Consider the following 9,910-nt stretch of genomic DNA (forward strand, 5'->3'; position numbering starts at 1 on the left):
TTTCAGAGAGAGGAGAGAGGGAGAGAAACATCAATGATGGGAGCGAATCATTGATTGGCTGCCTCCTGCATGTCCTCATCCCCACTGGGGATTGAGTCTGAAACCCAGGCATGTGCCCTGACTGGGAATCGAACCATGACCTCCTGTTTGTGGGTCAACACTCAACCACTGGGCCACACCGGCTGGGCCCACGTCCTCTTTGTAGGTCATTTCAGGAGTCTTGTCGCCAATTCTGTCCTCAGTTGAGGATGTGGGTGTGAGTGCAGTATTCCTGACATGAATATGGCTCCTAAATCCCAATAGAAAATGAGCAAAAAATGTGATCGAGAAGACTCCTGGCTAAAGTTGTTTGGATACTTGCTGGTTACAATACTCCTGTAGGTAGATGCGTGTTTATTGTTATTTTTTCCCCAAACAGCATTATGTTAGGTTCCATTTACTACCCAGAGGCCAAGATAAGACCTTAAGAACCCTTTGGAGAAATGAGAAGTGGAGACGTCAAAGAATGTCTAGGGCAGATAGACCCAGATCCATTCCTAGGTCCACCAGTATCTGTTGTAAAAGGATACAAAGATTCTCCAATTGTAGAGTCCCTGCCCGATTTTTATTCCACCTCCCTGGGTTCCTGCTGTGAGTAACCATGAGGACAAGCCCCAGAGTTGACCCTGCAGGACTCTAAGGAAGGCTTAGCTCCCCCAAATTGCCCCCCTACTTTCAAGTGTAAGAAAATAAATGTTCCATTATGCTTTGATATCTGTAGAAAAAAATGTAATTTTTTGTGGCATAACTAGGAGGCTTATACATTAGGCGGACACTTCTTTTTATGTCATTGATTGAGTTCTTCCTCAACATTCTACAGTTCTTAACCTTGTGTTCTTTAATGTGTATCTGTGTAAAGTCTTTATCTTTAAAACTGGTCATGCATCTATTTCCTACTTTCTTGCCTTTTAGAACAATACCTGATAATTTTGTTGAGCAATGAACATTTAAAAAAATTTCTCTTTAGTATGAAAAAACAACAACCACAACATAAACAATGACACACATCACTTTTCTTCCAGACGGCAATGGACGTAATGCAGTTTAGCAAGGAGGAAGTCCGGGAGGTTTTGAGGCTGCTTGCTGGCATACTGCATCTTGGGAACATAGAATTTATCACTGCTGGTGGGGCGCAGGTTTCCTTCAAATCGGGTAAGGCCGCCCCTCCCGCCCCTGCCCCTCTTTCCTGCCTTGGCTTTTTCCTAGTAGGAAACTTAGACCTGAAATAGTTACTGTCTGGCCTTGTTACTGTCTGAGCTTGCTGACTCTGAAATAAAGAGCTACAGAACTCTGTTCCTCATGTGAATTGTCAGCAGATAAAGGGTCAAAACCTATGAGACTTGGTTCCAGAATGGGAGGGTGGTTGTGTTCTTGTTCCTAATAAGAAAGAAGGAACATGGGCCAAATCAGAGGAAACACACGTAAGGAGGATGAGATGTAGGAAAAATGTCCTGAGTCGGGCGGAGTGTGGACATAGTTCTCCAGTTATCGAGTGGTGGCGCAGTGTAATGGTGAGGCCCTTAGTTTTCAAGGCAGAGGCTCGGTCCGCAGCCTGGCACGGCCTCAGGCTATTTCCTGGGTTATTTATCCCCTCAGCGCCAGCAACTTCTTGGTAAAGTGCCTCGGAGATGTGCTGTCGAGATGGAGTGAGTTCATGCACACATAACTGTGTCAGTTGTCCTCTTCCTGGAGCGGTTTATGTATTTATTTTTAAACTGTTCTGATGGAAGCACTATATGAGGGGATGGAGGCTGGGAACTTAATGAGGTCAAGTACCAATGGCTGTAAGGAGCCCAGTGTTGCAGGCCAGTAGTTCTGAAATGTTTGGTCCCAGCACCTCGTAATCATCTTAACATGATGGAGAACCCCAAAGAGCTTCTTTTAAAAATGTGAGTCTTAGCTATTGGTGTTTACAATATTAAGAATTAAAACAGGCATTGCAAAATGACCATAATAAACCCTTTGCATATTAAAATACAATATTTGTATGTAAGACTATTTTCCAAGAGAAACAAATCAGTAAGAAGAGTCACATTGTCATATTTTTGCAAGTTTCTTTAATATCTAATGTAATAGAGACCAGTTGGGTTCTCATATCTGCTGTTGCATTTATTTTGTTCGAGATACCTCAGTTCATGTAGTCCCTGGAAAAATCATGGGTATACTGGTGAGGGAATGAGAATAAAAAAGCAAATAACATCTTAGTATCATCATTGACAATAGTTATGACTTCACAAACCTCTCACAGTGTCTTGGGAACCCCCCTAATCTTGGGGTCTCTGGACTGCACTTGGTCCAAGCTCCAGGTTCTTTGCTAATAACCTAGGACTCGATAAAGGAGCGACAAACTTACAATAGAATGTGTGTCCCATAACTTCTGCCTGAGGGATTCAGGGAAGCTTTCTGCTTTCCTGTGTTGCTGTGAGTGGTTAGCTCTGTACCCCCTGGGGGTCCCTTCGGCCTGGTCCTCTTGCGGGCTGGGAGTCCGCGTTCACTTTGTTCTTCATTCCCAGCCTTGGGCAGGTCTGCAGAGTTACTTGGGCTGGACCCAACGCAGCTCACGGACGCTCTGACCCAGAGATCGATGTTCCTCAGGGGGGAGGAGATCCTCACGCCGCTCAGCGTTCAGCAGGTACATGCCCTTTGCTATCCAGGCTGGATTTGAAGGACGCTCCTGGGGTTTCAGATCCATGGCTTCGATTCAAATAAGTAACTGTGGTTCACAGTCAAAATAAAGATATCCACCTGGAGGGGAGTAGATAAAGTTACTGAATTGTTCCTAAGAGACGGGGTAGCTGCCTCTTTAAGAGGGTTGGGTCTGGTGCAGAGGCCTCCGTGTGAGTCCTGACTCTCCCACCTTTTACTGTCTGCTCTTAGGAAATTTGTTCACTGTGCCTCAGTTTCCTCTAGAAGACCTAGTTCAGAGGATTCTTGTAAGGGTAATAAGAAAATATATATTCTAAGTACTTATTGATTGGCACAGAATAAGAACTAAATAAACATGAACTATAATACATTATTATACATGAAAACAGTGCAATAGTATGTTGTATTACTCATTTTTGTCTCTGTAACAGCCTGGAGCCAGTTATATGCTCTAGCCCATGTAATACCTGTGTCTTGATTAGATAAGTCAAAAATACTAACCATATCCCATAAAGGAAACTTTTATGTGTACAAAGTACAATAGGAGAAGAAGATAAAAATGAAAACACTGTCTTCATTATTGTTTTCAACCTGATAAAATTTGTAACTGTATATTATCAGCTCAGTTTCTTACCTAAACTCAACACATAGAGTTGTCTTTGGAGCCTGGTATTTAAAGGCATCCTTGGTGAATCCTACTGTAAAGTGACAAGCAAGCTCCAGTTCATCCTTTCTTTCAAGTCTGTGTTTTCCAAGGTGGCATTGATTTACTTGCCATTGAGTCCCCGGTGCCACCCCTGCCACATGTGTCTCCCAAGAGCTCCCGCGTGGGTGGGGCGGACCTGCCTGCCTGGCTGTCCCTGGTCAGGGACACGGTGACCACGTCTCCTCCCTGCAGGCAGTAGACAGCAGAGACTCCCTGGCCATGGCACTTTATGCGCGCTGCTTCGAGTGGGTGATCAAGAAGATCAACAGCAGGATCAAAGGCAAAGACGACTTTAAATCCATTGGCATTCTTGACATCTTCGGATTTGAAAACTTTGAGGTATGCTTCCCACGGGTGGGACACATGCATTCTTTTCTATCCACTTATTGGCTGATCTTCAACAAAACTTTCGTAACAAACACTGATTTTTTTTCATCTTTTTATATAATAGTGAGAGCATTAAAGATACCTTTTGAATGGTTTCTTCCCTTAGGTTAATCACTTCGAACAGTTCAATATAAACTATGCAAATGAGAAACTTCAGGAATATTTCAACAAGCACATTTTTTCTTTAGAACAACTAGAATATAGCAGGTAAGCACTCATGGAATCCTATTTAAATTTTTGTTATTAGTCACTAAATTAGAAAGGTACAGGTTGCTGTAACTCAGCTTTTTTTAATATTTCTACAGAGAAGGATTAGTGTGGGAAGATATTGACTGGATAGACAATGGCGAATGCCTGGACTTGATCGAGAAGGTAATGTATTGTTGAAGAGTCGTTTCAGTCCCAAGGGTGTCCAGCTGGCTGATTCATCTTTATGGGAACAAAATGGCTTGTGTGAACACGCACATCAAAGATGTGAATGTTTAGAACACAATGGGCCATTTGGAAATGTAAATGTAAATGTGCAGGGTTGAATTTAAACACTTGGCTGCTTCAAGGCTATTGTCTCCTTGACTCAGTATTTTTAGGATCAGCAGCGGGCAGAGCTGCTTCACTCACGTAGATTTTAAGTCGGCATCAAGGCCTTGCCGGTACCAGTAAGAGACCAGCCAGTTGTAAAAGTTTTGTCCACAAAATGGTGGTGGGTTCAAATTTTTTAAAAATGTTTATGTGGAATTTAAATTTATTGGATTTCTTTAAAGTACTATTTTGAATTTTTTCAATTAAAGAGTTACTGTGCCTTTTACTTTCTTTTTTTAAATATATTTTTATTGATTGCAAAGAGGAAGGGAGAGGGAGGGAGAGTTAGAAACATCAATGATGAGTGAGAATCACTGATCAGCTATCTCCTGCATGCCCCCGTGAGGAATCAAGCCCACTGCCCAGGCATGTGCCCTGACCAGGAATGGAACCGTGACCTCCTGGTTCATAGGTCAGCATTCAACCACTGAGCCACACCTCCGGGCTGTGCCTTTTCTTTTAATCACTTATTTGATAGAGAGTAGAGAGGAAAGGAGCTCTAAAATATTTTGAAGCATGTTATGTTCACTTTTAATTCATTTAACCTTCTTTCTCTCTTCTAGAAACTTGGTCTCCTGGCCCTTATCAATGAAGAAAGCCATTTTCCTCAAGCCACGGACAGCACCTTATTGGAGAAATTACACAATCAACATGCGGTATGTCAAGACCTGCCAATTCTTAGTTATGTCTGGGTAGCAGATCTGTGGATTAAAAGGACATTCGAGATATTTCAGTGCTGTTGGCCCCCCTGGGCCTCCACATTTAATTTTGTTTTTTCACATAACCAATGGAGCGCTTCTTCGATTTCTAGAACTAAGTTAAAATAAGCCAAAGGGGTAGATTTGGCCCCCCTGTACCTCCACATTTAATTTTTTTTTTCCTCTTAAACCAATGGTGGTCCTCTTCGATTGTTAGAACTAAATCAAAATCAGCCAAGGGGGTAGATTTGGGGCTGTTTGTCAGATTATGCCCATGTATATGAGTATAGAATTTTGTATTTTCAACCTGTTGTAATGACACAGACAAGAGGGACATGGTTTTCATTAAGTGTATCATGGCTGTGTGGCTATATGACTGGTTTTGAAATTGCTTTTACTGTTGTAGTAGTTTCCTCTGGAACTCAGTGGAAACCAGTAAGTAAAAGTAGGCATTTGTATTTTTTTTTATTAGAATAACCACTTTTACGTGAAGCCCAGAGTCGCAGTCAACAATTTTGGAGTGAAACACTACGCTGGAGAGGTAACTTCTTAATTAAGATCCTTATTGACATTTGCCCAGTTGGTATTTCAGAGAAATAATACTTTCAGAAGCCAATCATAAATAAATTCATATGACTTTTTTTTTCATGGGCCTATCTTTAAAGGGAGTCTCATGCTTATCACCTGAGATTACTCTTTTGATCAATTCTACCTTCTTGCGTTTATTTTTTTAAAACCAGGTGCAGTATGATGTCCGGGGCATCTTGGAGAAGAACAGAGATACCTTTAGAGATGATCTTCTCAACTTGCTAAGGGAAAGCCGGTATGTCAGTCTCTTCCCTAAGACACCATTAGTGAGCAAAGTAATATTAGTGCAAATGCTTTTAATTCACAAATATCGAAACAATGAATATGGAAGCAACTTAATCTGTTCTCTTCTTCCCTGGGCAATAGTTCATCAATAAAATGACCAACAGATATATGAATAGCAGTGACTACGATTTAATCAGGTGCTGTAAGAACAGCAAATCCATGAGTTAGATACTATTTTGACTCCTGTAATGCAGATAAGGAAACTGAGACTTGGAGCAGTTAAGTGACTTGGCCAAGATCCCTCTAGTTTTGATTGGTCTGCTTGGCTTAAGAACCCAAGACCATAACCAGTATGACCGACGTTCTTCATGACAAGCTTAGAGCTGCGGTTAAATTGATTTCAGCCTTGGGTTTGTAGGACCCTTATGTCTGTAGTTAGTACAAAGTCTGTCAGGAAAAATAAACCGGTATCAATTCAGCTAAAATGATAAGTTTATTACACATTCAGTTATTCATTCATGAATTGTAAATCTACACCATTAATCGATAGTTGATTAGCTTAGCTATGTATATATTAAACTAGGAGGCTATGTGAGGGAAAATAAGCTTACATTAAAGCTTTCAATACCTGTGTCAGATCCCTAGTGAATATAACAGAAATAAAATTTTAATACCTAAGGAAGGAAAGTAGCCCAGTTATTTTAAAGGTGTAATACTTTTAGGAATGCCAAGGCCAGGTGGCCTCCCTGTCACTTAAATAGCTGTGTACTGAGGGGAAGGGAGCCATCTCAAGTGTCAGCTTAGAAGCTCAGAATTGGAAGTATTCCGTCTTCAGATGTGTTTTAACTCTCTTTCCCTATTTACAAATTGTCGCCATTTTTACTCTTAGATGAGTTTTTAGACCTGTAAAAATGGCGATGTTTGAAAAATACCATGGCATGTTATCTACCGGAGAAGTTTCTGAGTTATTGTGATGCATTTAAAGAAAAGCAGTGTCTTGGTGTTAAACAGAAGCATTGTAATGAGAAGCTCCCAGGCGTGGAGATCAGCAAGCTGGCATTTCGCTCTCACCCGTGAAGGGGTTTTGTGATGGGACTGAAGAACTCTCTGTTTCAGCCCCAGGATTCTCTCTGCAAACTGACAGGCGTGGGCTGTTTGCTCACTCTGCTCCTTCACCCCTGACATCTGTGACCGGGTCATGGGACCAGAGCTGTTCTTCAGAGCGCGCAAAGCATTGTTGGAGCGAGGCGAGCATGAAGTAGCCCCCGGGGACAAAATTGAGGAAGGGTTGGGGCAAAGGGAGATGTGACGGAGGAAGCACTGGCGTTGCCACCTTGGGAGTTGTGGATTCCCAGACGTTGTCCCCACCTTTCCTGGTCTCAATGAAGCCACCAAACCACATATTCTCCCCCCCCACGCCCCCCACTTTACAGCCCAAAATGTCTTCCATGCAAGGAAGATAAAAAGAAGTCACTGAAAAGCCTTCTACTTTATTAGTAGGGGCAATGGAATTCTACACAACTTTTTAATAATAGTACCAGCTACCAACTTTAGCACTTACCAGGTGCCAGGCACCCTGCTCAGCCTTTTGTACATTTTCTCATTTCATTCTCACCCCAGAGTGATGGGATAAATTTTAAAATTACCCCCATTTTCCAGATGGAAATACTGAGGCCTGGAGAGAGGCAACCATCCTGCCCAAGTCACCTGGCCTGGAAATAGCGGAGGCAGGACTTGAACCCCAGTCTGCCTCACTCTAGAGTGAGCACCTTTCCACCTATTAAATGAATGGATGTTGCAACACTGTGACATGAGCAAAACATTATGTCCCTCCAACCGGAGGGAAGTCAAGGCGGCAGAAGCTGAGGTGGTGCTCTGCTAACTGGACCCTGGGCTGTGCGTCACTTTCATCACAATCCACTGTTCTGCCAGACTCTAGAGCAGGGGTCCTCAAACTTTTTAAACAGGGGGCCAGTTCACTGTCCCTCAGACCGTTGGAGGGCTGGACTATAGTTTAAAAAAAAACTATGAACAAATTCCTATGCACACTGCACATATCTTATTTTGAAGTAAAAAAACAAAACGGGAACAAATACAATATTTGTATTTGCATGTGGCCCGCGGGCCGTAGTTTGAGGACCCCTGCTCTAGAGCCCTGGAGGCGACCAAATTTTTTTTCAATGCCTGACGCAGTGGTTGGTTTGAAATCTTTGGAGCTGTCTTAGCTCTTCCAGGCCTCAGTGTGTTACTGTCAGTGGGAAAATGCATTGTAATTACAGTAATCTAGCATCTAATAATTGGGTGTGTGCCCCTCATGGTCCCTGCTCTTTGCTCTCACAGATTCGACTTCATCTATGACCTATTTGAACACGTTTCAAGCCGCAATAGCCAGGATACCTTGAAATGTGGAAGCAAGCACCGGCGGCCCACGGTCAGCTCGCAGTTCAAGGTTAGTCTCCTCTGCTGGCTTTGATGAGTTCGTTGTTATTGTGATCTAAGAACTGAAAGTAGGAATTAGGAACAAGAGCTCCATGAGCCAGTGTTTTTCTTTTATATCATCCTTTAAACCAAAAATAGTATATAGTTTTTTCGTTGTTGTTAAAAAATAAGTAGCTGCTTATTCTTAGATTATGAAATAGCAATTCTTAAGAATTGCCATGTGGGATTGTGTTTGGCCATGTGGGATCACTCTGATTTGTATCCAGATGATCATGTGAAAATTGTGTCTATTTCTTCCCATGTCTGAATATTTGTATTTTTCTTAGGTCTATTTATAATATCATAACTAGGAATAATAACCAAGTGCATATTTAAGGAAGATCAATGTCAGTTACTTTGTCAGATAGTTCAGAATGCAGGAAAACAAGGAACATTTTTATTTTCATTTTAAGCATTTTATTTTTATTTTAAGCATTTTATTTAGTTTAGAGGTAGAGCATATGATGACCATTTTTGTAACTTAATCCTAATATGAAGAGATACGGAAACACATCAGTCAACAGACATTTGAAATATATTTTTTATTGATTTCAGAGAGGGAGGGAAGAAGGGAAGGGGAGAGAGTGAGAAAGAGAGAGAGAGAGGGAGAGGAGAGAGAGAGAGAGACCAATGATGAGAGATCATCATTGATTGGCTGTTTCCTGCATGCCCCCTACTGGGGATCAAGCCGGCAACCTGGGCATGTACCCTGGCCAGGAACAGAACTGTGACCTCCTGGTTCATAGGTCAACATGCAACCACTGAGCCACACCAGCTGGGCAGTCAACAGACATTTAGAACCTCTGCCCTCTATGGGGCTTTTATTTACTCACAATTGGATGCATCAGTGGGAGTCTGTGTGTGGTCTGTTGTGCAATGTGGTTGGCGATAAGCCAGATACACCCAACATGGCTGGCAGTGCTGGGTAACATGATCACATGAGGGGCAGATAGGATGTAATCATAATAGCTGCCATTTATTATATACACTCATGTGCAAGGCATTGGGCTAATCACTTTATGAACATTATCTTGTTCACTTCTCCCATAGTTGTATAAATATACATAATTGTCCCCATTTTATAGATGAGAAAACTCAGGTTTAGGGAAATGGAGACCCATTCGGTCCCTCTGAGGACTGAGCAGGATTTGAATTAAGCGGAAGTCTGTCTGACTCTAAAACCTAGCTTTGTCTCCCGGTGGAGCTTTCTTTTTCTAGCGACCTAGAAAAAGGTGTGGTCTTGCAAGGCTTTGTGGCTATTTGGGGATTAAATTGGACTAGGAATCATGGAAATGGAAAAGAGTGGGTGGACCTACCAGGTAGAGACAAGGGCAAGAGAAGGACTCCTGAGACAGGAATGCGATGAGTCCTGTCCCGGAGGATTGTGAATAGGTACAGGCCAGCTGACCAGCCACCTTGTACAAACTTAAGTTGGTACCAGGATATGAAGGGCCATGGATGCCAGGACATTTTGTCATCTGTGAAAAACTTAAAAGCTTTTAAGTAGAGAAGTAACTAATCAATATAGTGTTACAGACAGCCCAGTTTCCTCAGCAAGATTTGT

At 42.2% G+C, this 9,910-nt stretch overlaps 1 protein-coding gene across 1 annotated transcript in view; it reads left to right on the forward strand.

Annotated features, from left to right (window-relative positions):
• Positions 1-9,910, forward strand: part of MYO10 (myosin X) — a 205,652-nt gene that overhangs the window by 122,277 nt on the left and 73,465 nt on the right. The window contains exons 10-18 of the mRNA XM_014546332.1: positions 1,062-1,191; positions 2,553-2,671; positions 3,584-3,730; positions 3,885-3,985; positions 4,084-4,150; positions 4,921-5,013; positions 5,528-5,596; positions 5,796-5,878; positions 8,209-8,317. Of these exons, the coding sequence (XP_014401818.1) occupies positions 1,062-1,191; positions 2,553-2,671; positions 3,584-3,730; positions 3,885-3,985; positions 4,084-4,150; positions 4,921-5,013; positions 5,528-5,596; positions 5,796-5,878; positions 8,209-8,317 (918 nt within the window). The remainder of the gene's footprint in view (positions 1-1,061; positions 1,192-2,552; positions 2,672-3,583; positions 3,731-3,884; positions 3,986-4,083; positions 4,151-4,920; positions 5,014-5,527; positions 5,597-5,795; positions 5,879-8,208; positions 8,318-9,910) is intronic.

Source organism: Myotis brandtii, unplaced genomic scaffold (genome assembly GCF_000412655.1).
Source record: "Myotis brandtii unplaced genomic scaffold, ASM41265v1 scaffold440, whole genome shotgun sequence".
Classification (NCBI taxonomy): Eukaryota; Metazoa; Chordata; class Mammalia; order Chiroptera; family Vespertilionidae; genus Myotis; species Myotis brandtii.